Source organism: Aphelocoma coerulescens, chromosome 4 (assembly GCF_041296385.1).
Source record: "Aphelocoma coerulescens isolate FSJ_1873_10779 chromosome 4, UR_Acoe_1.0, whole genome shotgun sequence".
Classification (NCBI taxonomy): Eukaryota; Metazoa; Chordata; class Aves; order Passeriformes; family Corvidae; genus Aphelocoma; species Aphelocoma coerulescens.
In genome coordinates, this window is record NC_091017.1 from 46,849,673 (window position 1) to 46,868,389 (window position 18,717).

The following is an 18,717-nucleotide window of genomic DNA, read 5'->3' on the forward strand; positions in this document are numbered from 1 at the left end:
CTTCCAAAAATGGCAGATGTATCTTCCAAATATAGACTTAATTGTGATGGTGAACAGCATGAAAGAAAGATTAACCAGTAATTATTAGGAAGCACTCACATTTGTTTCCTTTATTTGTAATGGAAAGCTGACTGCTTGGTTTGAGTGAAAATGTTTTCAGAATTTTAATGGTGCTGCCATGAATACTTTATACTAAATAGGTATGAAAAAGGTGTGAAGTTTGAGGACATTGGTTTTTTTGTAGTAGAAAAAGGGTTTTGAGTAGTTGTATGGCTCAATAAACTTGAAATATTCTTACATATAAAAATTTACAGTATAACCTAGAATGCATAGTATTTGTATGTTTATGTAATCTGGAAGAATTAAAAACCATACAGCAAACAGTACAAGGAATGTAATCAAGAAAAATGGAACCTCTGTACAATTACTGGAATCTTAGAAAGGGTTATAACCATGCGTTTACTCCAGGGGTGGGTTGTTTGGGTTTGGTTTGGTGGGAGGTAGGGGGAAGGTTTTGCACGTGATCATGGGTTCTGTAATGTTATTAACTTCTTGGTCATTATTTTTTATCATTTTTCATTGTTCTAGTGTTCAAGTGGGTCAGAAAAACATTAATTGCACTAGTACAAGTCACTTTTGGAAGAACTATCAACAAGTAAGTAGCTGTTGCTTTAACTGAACCTTCATCATCATTCTATGAAAAAAAAAGCTGAGAGCAGAACTGTTAAAAAATAATCTGGACATCTTGTATGGTAATCTGCATTTGTGTTCCATAGCTGAATTTGCAAAGATGTTATGTTTATTAGAGAAAACATAGATATGTGAATTATCTTCATGTTGCCAAGTGAGGCCTGCATGAGGCATACCTGTCTGTACATACCTTCATGTGGAAAGCTGTATCACTGGTCAGAAACAATTTTTAGAAGTATTCTGCCAGCATAACAGACTGTTCTTCATCCAGTCAGTAACTAAATTTACACATGCCAGTATGGCTTTTAAAGCTTCTTATGTATGTTATGTAGCAGTAAATTGGACTGGTCTCAGACAGTATCCACTCGCTGAGTTTTAAATTGATTGGTTCATTTGTTCATACCCTGCTGGTAACTGGAAAATGCCTGAAGGAGGACAGAGAGGGAAAGAATGTGTGAGCATAGCTTGCATGCAAAGTTCCTATGTGGCTTTTTACATGTACGTTGACTTTATATTTATTGATTTTAATGGATTTGGCTTTATGGCCCAGTTCAGCAGTACTGACTGGAGCCTGCTCTTTACCTCAGATTCATGGTGCTGAAGGCTACAGTGAGTAGTGCAGCCACAGGAGGAGGCTGCTATCTCCATTTGTAATCCCTTCAGTAATGTGCTTTGCTATCTGTGAAGGAACTTACTGTGCTTCTATCAAAACTGTCTGTTTTTATCCTAGCAGGCACATCTCTGCAGGCAACTAGTTTGGAGTTTGCTACAATTATTAACCTGATTTTCATGTCTTTTCCTGGTGGAGCCTTTGTACTGCCATCCTTGAAATGTAGTTTTGACGCACATTTCAATGTAGTACTTGTAATTTGTAATGCATGTTTGTGGATTACATTGAAAAGTAGCCTTTTCCAGGTCTAAGTCAGGTATCTGGAGTGACCTAGATCCTAGAGCACCCAGAGCTGAATATGACCTGCTGTGATGCCAATGAAATCAAGCCAGCTATATTGGCATAATTACATGAAAAATAACATCTCTTCCACTACTTTGAGGAGTAAAAAGAGTAAACTTGTATAAACTTGCATAAAACATGAAAGACTAGCTCCGATGGGCTCCCTTCTACACTTCTTTACAGGCAAATCCGTGACACTGTACACTGGATGTTCAGTGAACCAATGCTTGTTTACTACATTGGTGTGTTTCGAGATGCTTTTTGGCCAAACGGAAAGTTAGCTCCACCACCGAGAGCCAAGAGTGATGAACAAAAGCAGGAGACAAAACAGAGAGCACAGCAAAAACTACTTGAAAACATTCCAGGTGAGATCACTTTGATTCTGCTTAAAGACAGATTTAATAACTAGTAAAGAAACTGGTTAATCACATTATTTTCCTGTAGAGTTCTAAATTATGGTTATTTGCATAACTAAGGATGATTTTGGCCTTAGTCTTTGCCTCTCCTGCCTGTCTGATAAAAGGCATGCATTAAGATATTATTGGTGGATGCAAAATTAAAATTTCTTTATCTCTGTGTATAATATTCATCAAGGAACCTCAGTTGATTCTCTCTCTGCTGGTTCTCTGTGAGCAAATATGTGGCTCTGCCACTTGGAACTACTTGCCAAATAGGGAGGGTGCCACCACCCCAATTACTTCTTCCTGTTACGTTTCAAAGTTGGAGAGAGAGGGATCTACCCACACTGTCAGTGCTGTGTGTTGTTGTCTATTTCTGGTAAGAGGTCTCAGGGCACTGAATGTCAGAGTGACCTGCAGCCTGGGCAGAAGAAGATCCTAGATGGAATGGGTTTTTCCGTACCTTCCTTTGCCTACCCTTATCTCCCAAGCCTAGGCAGCTTCCTCTTCAGCCAGCGCATTTCTGGGGCACCATTCTGAGATGCTCCCTCCTGTCCCACTCACAGGACAGGAAGTCCAGTCACATATTTCTGACCCTTCAGAGATCATGTAACCCAAAGGCACCTAACCAAAAAGATCCAAAATCATTACTTTTAGCACTTGGAAATGCACTTAAACATAGCCTGAATGCTTTATCTCTGCTCCAGCTGAAGAGAGCGAGCTATTTTATGGCTTCACTGAGGTATCTCATATAACCCCATGCCTTAGGTAGTTTAATCAAATTTTACTATAAAAAAGGAGTTGGTATGCATGCAAAATATTTGCCACTTGATGTATAAACAACCCTCCATTTACTCCCCGTGTTATATACTCACCTACTTACCTAAACAGCCTTTCATAGATGGTTTGCGGTTTTGTTTGATTTTTCGTTTGTTTTTGAGCTTGGAGCCATATGTCAGGACATAGCTGAATGCACCTTAGATTAATGATGGAGCACTGAATCACTATTTATTCTCTAATTTAATCCAAAATGTAAATAACTGACTTAGAATTTTCTTAACTGCCTACTTGTCGGAAGTATTCCCTGTGAAGATTTGAGAGGCAATTCAAGTGCTAAATTAGTTTTAAATGTTGTAGAAATTGTGTCTTTGTGGCTGAAGGTGTATTTAAGTGAATGGTTTAATGACGTGTGAGATGAGACTTGACTCAGTGAGGTGAACTACTGAAAAGGCATTTGATAGATCATGTTAAAACACTTAAAACATTGCCACTGAGATGCACACGCTATTGTCTGTTGGCTAACTTGAGAATATGGGTATCTTTTCAAGCTGTGTTTTTAAAAGGTTGCTGAGTAGAGACTGTGTATCTTGTAGCCAAGGGCCAATGAAGTGCAGGGACTTTGTTTCCCCGCCTTTGTGGGTCTTTATGGTTCAACTAGATGATCTTGAAGGTCTCCTCCAAACTTGATGATTGTGATTTTGGGTAGTAGAATGATGATTCTGTGATTCTGGCTGGAGGTTTTGCCCAGCCTGAGTGAAGCAATATAAACTGAAGTAATGTTTGTTTGCAGATACTCTGCAGAATCTTGTTGGACAACAAAATGCCCGTCATGGTGTAGTGAAAGTGTTCAATGCGTTGCAGGAGAGGAAGGCTAATAAGCATCTACTTTATGTGAGTACCCAGAAAAATAGCTTTTCAACTTCATAATCCTGTTAGTTACTGAGCTCTACTCACTCAGTATTAAAGCCTAGGGAGTGTGTTTTTGCAGAGATTTATTTATTATTAAAATAAGTCAGATGTTCTAGGCTTGATCACTTGACTAAGTTTGAATAACAAAAGGCTGTTTAACAGCAGCATTGCTTTTGTCTAAAAGAGATCCTTTACCACATCCAATGTGCCTGACTTCATAAGGTACAAACTAATGTCTTCATACAGCTTAGAAAAATAAACATACCTTGGAGAATCTTAGACAGAGAGCTCCAGTACTGGCTCACAGTTAGGACATGGCAGCCCTCCAAAAGTTCCACTCCTCAACTGTTGGCACTAGTTGGAATATGCACCTGGATCTAAGTATAACACCTTCACAGTCAGTCAGTCTCTTCTGGCACCTTCCAGACAGCAGCCTGTCACACAGTGCTGCCCCCAGCACTGGAGAGAAGGTGCATGCCCTGGTGCTTGCTTATGATGCTATGGAGCCTTTGACAGAACAGCATCAGTTTATACTGGGTGGGAAATCCCCATCTCAAAGCTGCTGCCCTTAACACTTGCCTCGTTTCAGCCTTAAGACATTTCCCATGTTATCTGTAGGGCATGTGCTGACATTTGAATGAAAGAAAAGTAGTTGCATGAATGATGAATATAATCAATATAATCCTGTTATCTGTGATTTTCTAAAAATGACAGAAATGAAGAAATTCTCATTTGGTTGGCACCAGCATCATCTTAACTCTTTTCTGTTTTTCAGGTTTTGCTGGAACTGCTGCTAACTGAACTGTGTCCTGAGCTGAGAGCTCATTTAGAGCAGCTTAATGCCACTTAGGTTTGAATCTGCACAATTGGACCACTAGAGAAATGTCTATGTTCAAGAATAGACATGAAACTTATTTTCCTCTTTTCCATAGAGGGCTGAGGACTATGATTATTTTTAGCATTTTTCTTTCCTCTTGAGTTTTTTGTGAAGTAAACAGACTTGAAAAGATCTGATGCTGTCGTAGGGTAGACAAAAAAATGCTGTATAGCTGCCAATTTTTATTTAAATTGTTCTATTTGACTACTCCTCTGTTTCAAACATAGATTGAAAAATAGATGTTCATATATGCTGAAAGAAACCAGAAGATATTTTAAACATTTATGGAAAGAAATTTTGCTTATAGTGGTAAACTAATGAATGTTGTACAGTTCTAATCTCCTCACTGAGGATCTGAGCATTCCTTTTTTTTTCTTGTGTATTGAAAAAGCCTTGTCGTGCAATACTACATGTAAAGCTATTGTGAAAATTTTATCAATTTTGGTTTTACCAAAGATTTTCTGTAGTTTGAAGCATTTGTAAGCAATAAATATCACAACTGGATTGCAGTACTTGATAATGAGGCTGTACTGACAACTGATCAATGAGTTTGACAGCACTAGTTTAATAAGAAATATCTACATTGCTTTGAAGTCTGTGTCAAAATTATGTATTGTAAACTGGTATGTCCTAACAGAATGCCTGTGTTAAATGTTAGTTCAGAGATTAGTGCTTATGAATTGCTTCTATGAATGATCAAGTAGACATCTAATTAAACCATTCCGATAACTTCCCTGATATTATTCAGGGCTGTTTTACTCAATGACCCAATTTCAAATAACCTTCAAATCTTCCCCTTATTTTATACAAGGAAAGAAAACTGTCTTCAGTGGTTGTTTTTTTTAAATTTTATGTAAAAATATGTAAATATTGTGTTAATGCACATATAAATAATTAAACATCATCAAAAATCCCTAGGTGACACTCATTACTGTCTTCTCACTTCAGTACAGTTGTCCTCTTAGAGAAACTACTTGCAGTTATGACTGGCTCTATTGTAAGGTACATATACTCTGTATATGCTGTATTTAAATCAAAATTTTTAGTAACATCTAGCTTTCTGTTCCAACAGTTTCAGGAAAGTTTTCAGGTCGTGGCACAGTCCTAAGAAGCAAGGCAAATTCTGCACTTACAAAGTTTCATAAGTAAACAGGCATTTAGAAATGTGCAAGCTTACCATAGCAATCAGTAATTTTTCCTAGTGGTTAATCAAAGTATCTTTTGATAAAAGATCCAGCAGGACATTGCTCAGATATACATACTCCTAGCCAAAAGGTTTCCAACTATTTCTAATACAAACAGAGGCAGTGTGAATGCAGTATGAAGGATTGAGGAAAATAGGCCTCATATTGAGGACATATATTCAGTATTTCCGTACTAATGTTTGGGGCTTTTTTCCCACAGTTCTGTAAGGACTATTTTCTAGTTTTAGAAGCTGGCATGGTTTGAATTGTAAAGCTTGGTGTTCTACCAGTTTCCAACTTTGAGTCTCTGCGATCCAAAAGTAAAATATATAAAGACACTTAAGTACACCTAGATGCTTTAGAGAGTATGTGGAAGAAAGTATAAGCACCACTAACAAATTAAGCTTTAAAAATGGCCATGGCCTGTGAGTGGGCTGTATGTGAAAATGAGGCAAGATGGGGTTCAAGCTTTTCAGAATATTAAAATTTAAACATTATATATGCAGAAAGGAAACAGCCATTTTTATTTGGTTTTGGTTTGATTTATGTGCTATGTAGCAGTATGACATGAAGAAAATACATCTGTCCCAGTAAAATGTCCTTAATAAACTTTGAAGTCTTCAATACAATTTTTAAAAAATCTGTTTTGGTTTCATCTGAGTTAGAGTGTGAGCTTTTTACTGTCTTTTATTTTAGATAAAATGAATCAGTGAATTGCTTTAAATGATACTTTCTAGAAAGTTGAAAAGCAAGCAGTAAGAACAGTCTATAATTGCTGGAGACTAATAATGGTTTATTGTAGGAAATAGATACCAGTCACAGTTAAAGGAAACACTAAATTGTCCCAAGATTAGCTGCCAATTGAAGGTGAGAAGCAACAGCAGGATCCAGATAGCATGCCTTTGAAAACAAAGAATATCACAGTTCTAGTTTATAGCTACAATAAAATTCTCTGTTATCAATATGACATTAATAATTCTTTAAGTGTCAACAAAGCTACCTGAGACAGTCAACTTGCTAAAATATTGAAGAGTTAACATATTTGGCTTTGAATCCTTTTTCTGATGCCACATTATAAAAAAAAATTTAGTATTTAAAATTAGCATGCTTGACTATAGTCTTAGTCTTGGGTTTATTTTTTTTAATTCTGTGTGTTGGCATGGCATGTGCAGCACCACAGATGGAAAAATAAATCTGCTTACAGACTGGATGAGTTTCATTTGCTTCCATCATCTATTTCAGGACCCTTAGAGATGCCCATCTTCTCTTTCTCATTTCTTACAAAACTGACTGGGTCTAAGAATGGTAGGCCAAAACCACAGCTGAGCAGTTAATTAAAACAAATATGATTTTAAGTAATTGTACAGTTAACATGGGAATTTTCCAGGTACAAAAAAAACCTGAACACCCCCACAACTCTTTTAAAGTTACTGTTTCAGGGAGCTTCCTTGCTTACTTCGTTGCTTCTCTTCTGCTATTGATTTAGAGATGCCTGACACCAGTCCGTAGGAATTATCTCTTTATACCAAGACATTAGTGACATTCCTAGATCAGTCTCAGATGTACAGCAAGTGAATAATGAGTGAAAGTTGTAGTCTTCTTTCAGTTGTGGCAGTTTTATTAGACTTTAGAAGACAGTGGGAAAAGTTACACTCCCACAAAGCCACGCAATTTAATCCTGATGGACTTCTTCGATGACTTAACTAGGAATACTGGCTACAATGGTCATAATACCTCAGCTTATGTTCCTTTCCTTATCTCTTTCTCATCCTATCCTCTATAACACTTTTCACAGTGGGAGAACAAAATATTTAACATGTCTGTATTCAGATCACCTTCTTTGCTAAGCCTTTTCTATCAGTGACTTCCCTGAGTAAGGAGCCACAAAAATCGTTTGATAATTTATCATTTACATAACTCTCCATTCATTTAGATTGCACCAAGATGGACATAAAAGTATTCTACTTGCAGAAATAAATGGCCACTACATTCACAGAAACCATAGAGTCTCTCTGAAGCACAGATGCCAACTTGTTGCATTCCCTTCAGCTGGTATAATCACCTTGCCTTGATGCCTTTAGGCATCACTGATATGACTCAACAGATTAATCTTCTAGAGACCATTATTAATATTTTTCCTCAACCTTATTTCCCTCAATCTTACTCCAAATTTGGAACTTTGAAAAAAGTGTGACTGATTTTTTTTCCCCATGTATATTGAACAGAGAAAGCAGTAGATCCTCAGCTATCACTGAAAATGTAAATATAAAAAGAAGCATGAGAACTCGTTATGGCCAATTAAAGTATCATTAATAAAGGTTGTAATTGTTACAGAATCTAAGGTATATGGAAAAGTTATGATTTTTCAGTTGTGAGAGAATGAAAGAAAGCAAATTGATTTGGGATAAAATTATTCAAATTGTTCAGATAATTTATCTTGCAAGTTACCAAGCTCTTTGCTGTGGTGATTACCATAGATTATTTTTTTGTTGTTGTTGGTTATATTGCTTGCTTAAGCAAGTGGGCAGACAGCATCCTTTCAAGGCTGTTTTTAGTACACTTTTATCACTCTACATTTTCTTGCAAAGATTTTTTTTTTAACAGTGTTGGAATCCTTAATGAAATAGCAAGTTTAGAGACTCAGATCTAAGGCATCACTCCATTTCATGAGATATAAACTAGACTGTAAGACTTCCTCAACTTACTTTAGAATAGTATTTCTCAGCAACATTCTGGTCTTTCTCTATGCCTCGGCCAAGCTGGAGGCATCTAGCCAAGTAGAAAGCAGCCATAGCAGCCCCCTTGGCTACATATGTTGGATGACAATCAGATATCCTGGCTTGCTTGTTGATGTCATCATTTTTTGTAGCCCTGTTGTGGAATTTAGAGCATTATGTTAGATAATGCTAGTTCAAGCAATAATTAAAGTTGACCATACATGACTTTGACAATGCCTCCTTTCCATTTACTTTATTATCCAAAATAAGATGAAATTTACAAGTACTCAGCATCTTATGAGGATTTTTATATTTTGGATTTGATTTTAAGTTAGACTTATTTGAATATTGTGATATTAAACAGCAAACAAGTATACAACTTTCACTATAGTTATGCTATCTACAAAAGGCAACATATATATTTTACACTAATTGTTCCTATTAAATTATTTTATGGAAATTATATGTGGAAGAAAGGCAAAGCTCTTATTTCATGTATTTGAGCAATCTCAGGTAGTGGAAGATGTCCCTGCCCACAGCAAGGGGGCTGGAACTAGAGGATCTTCAAAGGGCCAACCCAAACCATTCCATAATTCTCTGATTCTGTGATTCTAAAATTTCCAGTTCTTACAAGGATATTGGCAAATCATAGTAATCTGAAAATCTTGGACATACTTGAGAGTCCCTGGTTATAAAACTCTGTTAGGAAAACCACTTATCACTGTTTCAGCTCAATTATTTCCTTTATTCTGCATGTTTTCTGTCATCTTAATTTCAGCATGTTTTTTAAGAACTATTTTAAGAATCAGAGGGACAAAGTCAATGTTGTTTTAACCATCAAGCTATAACTATCAAGTTATCTAGTATCATCACTATACTATTAGAAAATGCTATACCTGAGTGAGAATTGATTTCTTTCTGTTGCCTTAAAACAGATACCCCCAAGCCCCATATCCTTTCTAGATATCAAACAGTAATTATATGCTTCTTTACACATCATTTTAGCTGTGTCAATGCTTGCATTTCCTGTAAAGGACACAGGAACTGGACCAAACTGCAGAGCAAGGGAATTATGGGGTGGGAGACAGTGAGTAGAAATGACATTAAGATGGAGGAGGTGGAGAGTGGAAGATGGTTTGCAGTATTAGAGGTGCTGAGATGAAGATGGAAATAGATAAGTGGTTTCAAAATCATATTCCTGTGGTGGACACCACAGAGAATTAGGCACCTTGGAGCCCAGTGACATGCAAAAGCAGGACTGCTTTCCTCCCCACCCTCCAGCACTACAACCTAAAGCATACATGAAGCTTTAATCACTGTAGACACCCAGGAGCAAGGTCTGCAAGGAGAAACTCTACCAGCAGCACAAACCACAAAAATAAGTAAGCACTCAAGAGTGAGTAACTTTATGTGAAGGGGCACTGAGGCACCATCTCTCAGCCTGAGGGGGACTCAGGAGGGGTGTGTGGCTGTCCAAGAGCTAAGGTCTGAGATGTTGCTGAGAGGGTGCCACAACTTGTCCAGATCACAGATCCTTTGCTACTCTTTCATGTGGGCACAAATGACACCACCAAATCAGAGACTACAAAGCCCTGGGGTGCAGGCAAATACTGGTGCCAAGTTACCTTTCTTTCCAGTTCCCTTTTACCAGTGGGAGGAAAGCATGCAACCAAAACCACACATCTAATACAAATCAACTTCTGGCTTTGTGGCTGGTGCTGGTCTTGGCTTTTATGACGATGGGACATTCTTTGATGACTATAGCCTGTTAAGGAGGGATAGGATCCACTTGTCTAGAAGAGGCAAAGGAATCTTTGGCAGCAGGCTGGCCAACCTGCTGAGGCGAGCTTTAAACGGGAGGATTTGAGGGCACTCTAGACCCAAAGTGGTTGCACTTGTGCCATTGCAACCAACTGGAGAATAAGCCAGGCCAACCAGAGCAGCAACTAAAGTTCCTTAGCTGCTCCCCAGGATGAGGACCAGAAGACAGCTACCCCAAGTGTATGTGTACAATGCACACAGCCTGGGGACCAAACAGGAGGAACTGGAGCTCTGCACCCACTCAAAGTCACACAATCATAGGAATAACTGACACATGGTGGAACAACTCACGTGACAGGAGGATCGTCATGGATGGAGAGGCTGTTTTGTAAAGGCAGAAAAAGAGGAAGAGTCATGCGCTGAGTTAAGGAGAACCTTGAACGTGTAGAAGTTAATGGCAATTAACTATGGTAATTTTGGAAGCCTTAATGAATGCCTCTGGGCCAGGATCAGAGGGATCATCTCAAGAGGGATCTTACACTAAGCATCTGTTAGTGACCTCCAATGAGACAATATCTGGGTCACTTAAGTAAGTTTCGGGAAACAGAATCTGGATCTTATGGGCGACTTGAACTACCCAGGCATTAGATGCAAGAACAATACAGCAAGTCCCAGGACATCCATGAAGTTCCTGGAATGGAGCAGTAGAGTACTGCTGCTTCAACCAAATGTCAGATGTGCCAATCAGGAATGAGGCACTGCTTGACTTGCTACTTGCAAACCAACAAAATCTGCTTTGTAGTTCCTGAGTGAGTGACAGCCTTGGGTGCAGTGATCACAATATTGAGGATCTGGGATCCTGCTGAGCACTCTGAGTGTTAGTACTAGGACAAAGGTTTTAGATTTCAGAATAGTAAAACTTCAGCTCACAGCACAGTTGGGAGGGTCTCCATTGGAAGCTTCCACAGAGAATAAAGGAGCTAGTGAGTGCTGGGAATTTTTCAAGAATGCTCTCCTGGAAGCACAATGAACTGTTTGTTCATTACCTTTAAAGACAAGGAAAGTAGGTGGAGCAAGAGACACTCTTGGCTTAACTGCAAGTTTCTGAGCCCACTCAAAACCAAGAGAGAAGCATACCAAAGGTGGAAAAGCAGGTAAAAGAAAGTGGTGGATTCACTGGCCTTGTACACTTTTAAGATACAGCTGGACAGGGTGCCGGGTCATCGTGTCTAGACTGTGCTTTTGCCAAGAAAGGTTGGACCAGATGATCACTGAGATCCCTTCCAACCTGGGGGGTCTTTGATACCGTGATACCATGGGGGATAAAGGGAACGGTGAAGGCAGGAGCCTAGAGGAGATAGTGGACAAGGAAGGCAGGACTGCGTATGGACATCTGCTTTGGATTCTAGTTCAAGGCTGTTTTCCTTAATAGGATCAGAAGTTCAATACTGAGTACTGAGAACCTTATAATATTAATTTTGTCATTAGCTGTTCTGTTGTTAAAGATGAATTTTGCAATTCATTATCTCAAGCATTTCTTGGGTTCAAAAGACAAGATCATTATCTTATTAATCATTTATATCTGTTTTACGTGGTCTTGCAAGAAAAACCCTAATGAAAAATAAAAATTACCTTTTGACTAGTGCAGCAGCTTTTGAGTAAAATTTTCTAGTGTAGTAATATTCCACAAGATGGCCTTGAGCATAGATGTTTCCAAGCTGTGTTGCTTTTCTCAAACGCTCCAAAGCAGCTTTAGTGTTGCGACGTATACCTTGTCCATAGAGATACATAATGCCAAGTGCTCCCTGTGATTCCAGATTTCCATTGTCACATGCTTTTGAATGCCAGAAAAAGGCCTAAACAAGAGGCACAAAGCTGGAGTATATATTTACTTAGCTGATTTTCTTGTATACTGTTTCCATAAAAGCTTTTACACCAACCATCCTGTAAGAAGTGTTTATACATAAAAGAAAGAAGAATCCTTGTAAGGCTTTTAAACCTGCTTCATTTAATGTCAGAGCTGTCAATCAGTGTTACCTGCTTGATTTCTGAAGGTTACCAAAGCTGAAAAAACTTTAATCCATTCTGTCATTCTTTCTGATACTCTCACTTAAAAAATCTTGGCTAGCAGTGTCGAGTGAGTCAAAATGAGGGATTCTGGCCATCTGTTCACATAGGCTTAAACGGATGATAATGTCTAACTACTCAAAATACAACTTTCAGAGTCAAATATACCACTGTAAAATTTCTGTTAAATTAAAAATTAATCGTGCTTCATTTTTATTTCAAAAGGTACAAGTGGGCTTTACCTTCTTCAGATCTTTTAGAATTGGCATAGAATAAAGCATTCCTAAAGTACTCTGGGCCTTTACACTTGCTTTTGGATTTCCATGGTCTGCAGCAGTAAGCCATAACCTAAGAAAATGGGGACAACAAAGTTTAAGTAACACACAATCTTAAAATTTTTCAGGAAAATCACTGACCGCCCTTACCTTTCAGCCTCTTCGGCTGAATGTTTAACACCACATCCTTCATAATATGACCTGCCAAGATTGTATGCAGCTGCAAACTTCAAGTGACTTGCTTCTGGGGAATCAGAGTTGAGTATTTTATTCATGTGTTCCACTCCCTTTTCCTAAAATTGAGCCATTTAAGTTATTATGTTCAGACCGTGCAGAGGATGAAATATATAACCTGAGAATGCAGTAACTTCTGCAAGACAGGTAATTTTTTTCTCTTGGAAGAAAGGCTGGACAGACTGTAAAACAGTGTCATACCAAAGCAGAACTGATCTTTGGTTACTAGACAGCCCCTAAATTTTTGACCCCACCATATTTTTAGTATGAAACATTTCCTCATAAATGTTCATCAGATAATATATTACTCTTCTTCACTGTTAAAATTTTTCTCAAAAATATTATTTTTTTACATAAATGAATGTCACATCCTACACTTGTAACATTTTCAATTTCAGAATTCTGATAACTTTTTAATATTGCATAATGTATCTGAAATCATAAAACAACCTCAACAAGAAGGCAAAGTACACTTTCAAGTCCCTGCATTTAAAATACCTTAGATTCATAAAGGACAAAAACTAATCATATTAAATAAGCAGATGGAGAACATTGCATATGAGCAACTGGGCCTCAGAAGTACTTTAGAAATAAGGTTTACACTGTTAGGATTTAGCATGGACACCCTGTTTAAATACACTAGAAACAATCCTTTATAAAAGGTTTTTCTCTTCTTCAGCGTTCATATTGTAATATACAAGAAAGAAAGAAACTTCGCTAAAATGTTTATTTGCAAGTAAACAAATGTGGTAATTATGCAGGCATACAGAAAAAATGAACCACCTCTAAACTCCATATTTTCAGGTCTGCTGGCAATGCTGCAAGCACCAGACAGGAGTCTCATTAGTTAATATACTCTTCAGTTCATTTTTTTGGCCTTTTGTCTTATAATCTACCCTTTTATTCCTAATGTTTGTATTTTTTCCTCATGCCACTTTTTAAGATCATATTCACCAACAAATTCACTCTTCTTATGGTAGCAAATCATTCCTTTGCCTTCCTTTTTTGTAATATAACTCTTCAGTTTGAATTCTTCAAATTCTTGCAAATGGAATTTTTCATGTGTCTAATTTTAAAATATTACTACCTCCTTTGTCTAATTTAAAAATATTACTGTCAACAATTGGCAGAAGAATAATAATCTCTGGCATCCATGCTAAAAGAATAGAAAGTACTTTAAAAAATCTTTGTACCAGAGATCTTACGCTTTGAAATATAATTGTTTGATTTCCATTTTCACTCACTTTATTTTCATCTACATGAATTGCTCATTAAAAAGTAAAAAATGTAAAGCAATTTTTAAACATAGCTTCTACATGAAGTCCAACCAAGCCCTTGGAATTTAATTTTAAAATAAAAATTCCGGTATTTTTCAGATACACCTCTTTTATTATAGCCATTTTTGAGAACTTTTTCAACCCAGAGCCTTTGCTCTTTAATGATACTCTGTAAACAGCTGCATTTTATGAAACTAATTCTAAATGAAAAGGCTGTTAATTTTAAACTAAATAATCATGTTTACAAAGAGCTCTTAGTAATTATCAGCTAATATTAGAAGAAAAATAAAAAGTGTGCTGCTAAATTACTCACAGGGTCTTTTTTACTGCCAAGTCCATCATAATACATTACACCAAGCTGATACATTGCTTAAAAATCTGTATCTTTAATTTTTTCAAATTGCTTTAATGCTTCTTCATACAACCCCTGGGAAAGAGAAAACAAACAATAACTCTATGATATGTACACCCTTACTATTTTTCAACCTGGAGTATTTCTCTCATGAACAAAACCCAAACAATTGCAACCATAGAACTGGCAGAAAACAGAGATGGAGTAAGTCAACAACCACAAGGAAGTTGGGTAAACAAAAGCCATTCTGACAAACTTTCTCCCCTCCCCCAAACCACCATCTTTTTAGTTTGAAGTAATTCAGAGTCCCTGCCCCATCTATCTGACATCCTTTAACTTAGGTCAGCTGTTCTTACACCTCGAGGGTTTAACAGTCTGCTTTTACATCTCAGCTAAGGGTTGGTTTCACAAAACTAATAAAACAGATGTCTGAAGACTTTAATGGACCCAGCTGTCTGCCTCACATTTCTTATGGAGATATCACCTGCAACAACAGAGATACTTTCACTCCTAAGAATGAATCTCAGAGAGTACTTGCTTCTGCATTAAGTGAAAGAAGAAACTACACTTAAAAATACAGTTAAACAACTGCAATATAACAGTTAACTGAGCCTGGTGTCCTAACTAAAATATTTTTACACATAAACACTAAATACAAACAATATTGAAATTAAAGTGTTCTTCTCTACATTTTTACTTCAAATTTTCTGTGTGTTTTGATTAAAAAAAAAGCTTAGAACCGAGTAACAGCTCAGCAGTCAGTCACACGTCCTCACAATGACCAATCGGCCCCTGTTAATACTCTCCAAGCTATTATTTAAACTATTAATTGACTTGGAAGCTTATCCACTATGACTGTGTGGGCATTGTATTTTTAAAAAACTCTGGAAAAAAAAAAATTCCTTTTTACAACTAGCTGTCATGAATATCAGAAAAAGAAGTACAGGAGGCACATTTAATCTCACCTTTGCTGAGAATTTAGTGCTATATGAAGGAGACATAGGGCTGTGATTAGGAAGTGTTTTTTTTTTTTTTCTAGTATCTAAAAGTGCAGTGCTATGAGCACGTGCATTTTTAGGCACTACAGACATACATTTAAAAATCTGAAAATTAAAACCCGTTCAAACAATAAATTTAGGGATGTACAGCAATATCTATCATGGACATCCAAGCCAGCTTGTCAAGAAAAAGGCAGGAGTCTGTTCGTTCTGCTCCATGGAGTTAGTCTCAGGTAATTAATTAATGAAAACATTAAGGACAGGGCTCAGAAAGCCTGAGTGAGTTAATTCTGTTCCTGCTGCAAACCCTGAGACTGATTTACACTGTACCACTGCTGCACTGTAAACAGTACTGAATCCATGCATGTCACACTGGAAAATACCTGACTTAGTGTTTGTACTACATTCTTTTCTATCTTCCTGAAATAAGTTGTAATTTTCACAGGAAGATGAGGTTTAAGTTCACCTGCCAGCCAGTCTTGCTCTGTTTTCTGAGCATTTACTTTCAAAGACTTGGATGACCAATTTTAGCCAAAGTGGGCAGGGACAGAAATCTTGAAGATAATATGTTTCAACAAGTTCCACTTCTTAGATGGGGAACAAAGATAGAAAGCTGTGTCTTGGTCAGGGCTCACGATCACTATAACTGAAAACAAAGTGTGTTGTATTTGGTCAGTCAGCTGCCCAAAAACCCAACCTGGCTTGGAAGCTAACTATAAGGATAGGCTGCTGCTTACTTATCTGGTCCTAAGGAGACCTGGAAGGGAAGTGGAAGACCTCCGTAGATGCTTGGGGAAAGTGTAGGAAAAGCTTATTTAGGGGGAACACCTGGTGATTTTAATGGGATAAAAACAGGCGTAGGGCACCTCTTGTAGGTTTTTTTAAGGTGTCTCTTTTTTCACTGAAAGGATGTTGAAAACTGTCTGCTTTATAACATTTACTTAAAAGAGGGAAAGCACAACCTGTTCATAGTATCGTTGTCCATCCAGAAAAGGTGCCGGAGAATCTTCACCTGCCTCTCTCCTCACCAGCGACTCCTCTGCTTTTGCCAACAGTGTAACATGGGAGTGGTTCTCTCCTTAAAAACAGACACACGGCTGGGTTTGTCCCTTAAGAGGTGGAACAGCAGCTTTGTAAGTACACTGAAGGTCTGAAGCTGGCCGGGTCCCCTTTTTAATACACTCTTCAAAAGACTAAGACAAAAGAGAAGGCTCTGTTATAAAACGGAGAAGTTGCGTGAAGGAAACGTTCAGTAAATACAGCCTGACCCTTGTGTGCGTGAAGTCCGCGGCGGAAGAGCTTAAACCCGCGCCTAACCAAAGCGGGGCGCTGCCGGCCGGAGCCGGGCTGCGAGGGAGCGGTACGTGGCTCGGCAGGGTCGGGCGGCAGCCGCTCGCTGCGCAGCGCCATCCAGCACCGCCGGCCGAGCTCTCCGGGCAGCCCCGCGCCCGAGGGCGGCTCGGGCCGAGCCTGCCGCGCTGTGCGGCTCCGGGTCGGGCTACAAGGGAGCGCGGCCTCGGGCCGAGCCTGCCGCGCTGTGCGGCTCCGGGTCGGGCTACAAGGGAGCGCGGCCTCGGGCCGAGCCTGCCGCGCTGTGCGGCTCCGGGTCGGGCTACAAGGGAGCGCGGCCGCGGCCCTCGCCGGTGCCGAGCTCCCCGCGCCGCCGGGCCTGGGTGGATCCCTGCCGCTGTGCCGCGGCCCAGGGCGGCCCTGCCCAGCCTGCGCCGGCGCCCGGCGCCGCTGCATAGCTGGGCCTGGGGTCCCACGGCCTTTGGCAAGGCAGGAGGAAGACTGGGAATGTCCCGAGGGCACTTTCCGTTTGGGCTTTGCTCCGCCTCCGGCTGTTGCCCGGTGCCAAACTGTGACTAGGTGACGGGAGAGGCTGCGGGCTGGGCGCCCACCGGATCTTCCCTGATACCGCCGGTCCTGTCGGAAATTAAAAGCGGGAGCCCAAAATGCTCTGCAGACCGCGATTATAGGCGAAAGGAGCAGAAACTCTGAATGCAATTCAGAGAAAAAGGCACCGGGCATGACGCTTCAGTCTAGCAGGCGGGACTTCACCACTTCCAGTGATCAGAAACTGTTTGTTGTAATGCAGTTTGTTTTCCCCATATAGGTATTACAAAACTTAAAAGGATAATTGAGGGAAAATGCTGTTCAAGGTTTCTCCTGAAATGTAAAGCATTGCTTTCACTTCTGTTGATTGCTTCTGGCTGTCTCTCTTATAAAAAGGGAATAATACCAAAATGCATGAGAGTGCTTTCAAAATAATCTTTATCTGTGTTCCCAGCTTTTTCTTTTTTTCCAGATGATTATCATCCTTCCATTTTTGGCAGTGTGATCTGTTTCTATAGCAACAGGGACAGAGGCAACAATCAAAATGGGAGAGTGATGCTTGCAGATTTGTGTGCTTAAACCTGTGGGCTCAACATGATGTTTTCCAGCAGTCCCAAGTGACTTTAAGTACGAAGAAACTCCTAAAATTAATCCTGATTCATTTTTTGTAGATGATACAGGAAAATAAACTTTTTCAAAGCATCAATTAATTACTTGATTTAACAGACAGTGAAGAACAGTCTGTGAAAGCAGCATTACCCTTCAGCTAAGACAATTAACACTGGGCTGCATGGCTGCTTTTGAGGCAGAAGGGTATGAGATTTACCAGCACACCTTGGTTTATCTGACTGCTTACACACATTTATTAGAACCATTTTTCCAATTTAATTTTGTTGATAGCTATGCAAGATGTGTGATCTGAGATACAAAGCACAGAGGAATTTTTGCCAAGCTATGTTCCAGAACAGCGGTACCCAGGAAGCCTTGTCCTTAACTGGGACTTGGGGCTGCCCCATACAAAATAATGAGAACTGTTGCTACTCTGTTTATGCCAGTACAAGTACCGGTTATTCAGAGGCAGAACAGTTTTGCAGGCACTAATGAGGTGTGCAGAATGTGACCTGAAGCTCAAGAACTAATTAATAGCAGGAATTTGAAGAGAGTTTTGGCTGGCAGGATGCAAATCTGTGTATAGGTGGCTAGGCTGGAAAGATGGGATTCCTTGGGTGCAGCTTGAAGCCTCTGAATTGCTGAAGTAATGTAGGGAGGGAAGATCTTAAAAACAAACCAAACCAAACCAAACAAAACACAACCTCTTGGGCAATGCAAAACTATTTAGTCTTAAGCTAATTCTGGATATGTGTGTTTTCCAAAACTGTCTTTATAGTTGCATAAACAATGACTGTGGAT

General features: G+C 39.1%; 2 protein-coding genes across 2 annotated transcripts in view; one reads left to right on the forward strand and one right to left on the reverse strand.

Annotated features, from left to right (window-relative positions):
• SNX25 (sorting nexin 25) overlaps window positions 1–6,419 on the forward strand; it is an 83,746-nt gene extending 77,327 nt beyond the window's left edge. Inside the window, exons 16-19 of the mRNA XM_069013866.1 lie at window positions 589–655; window positions 1,826–2,007; window positions 3,611–3,711; window positions 4,505–6,419. Coding sequence (XP_068869967.1) covers window positions 589–655; window positions 1,826–2,007; window positions 3,611–3,711; window positions 4,505–4,579 — 425 coding nt within the window. The 3' untranslated portion in view covers window positions 4,580–6,419. The remainder of the gene's footprint in view (window positions 1–588; window positions 656–1,825; window positions 2,008–3,610; window positions 3,712–4,504) is intronic.
• Window positions 6,420–6,517: 98 nt separating this feature from the next.
• LRP2BP (LRP2 binding protein) lies at window positions 6,518–17,502 on the reverse strand. Its single transcript, XM_069013867.1, is given in 9 exon segments — window positions 6,518–6,690; window positions 8,496–8,661; window positions 11,901–12,124; window positions 12,578–12,683; window positions 12,761–12,903; window positions 14,435–14,548; window positions 16,434–16,546; window positions 16,778–16,817; window positions 16,819–17,502. Coding segments are annotated over 9 exon segments (1,656 nt in total). The 3' UTR covers window positions 6,518–6,624.
• Between the last annotated feature and the right edge of the window lie 1,215 nt (window positions 17,503–18,717).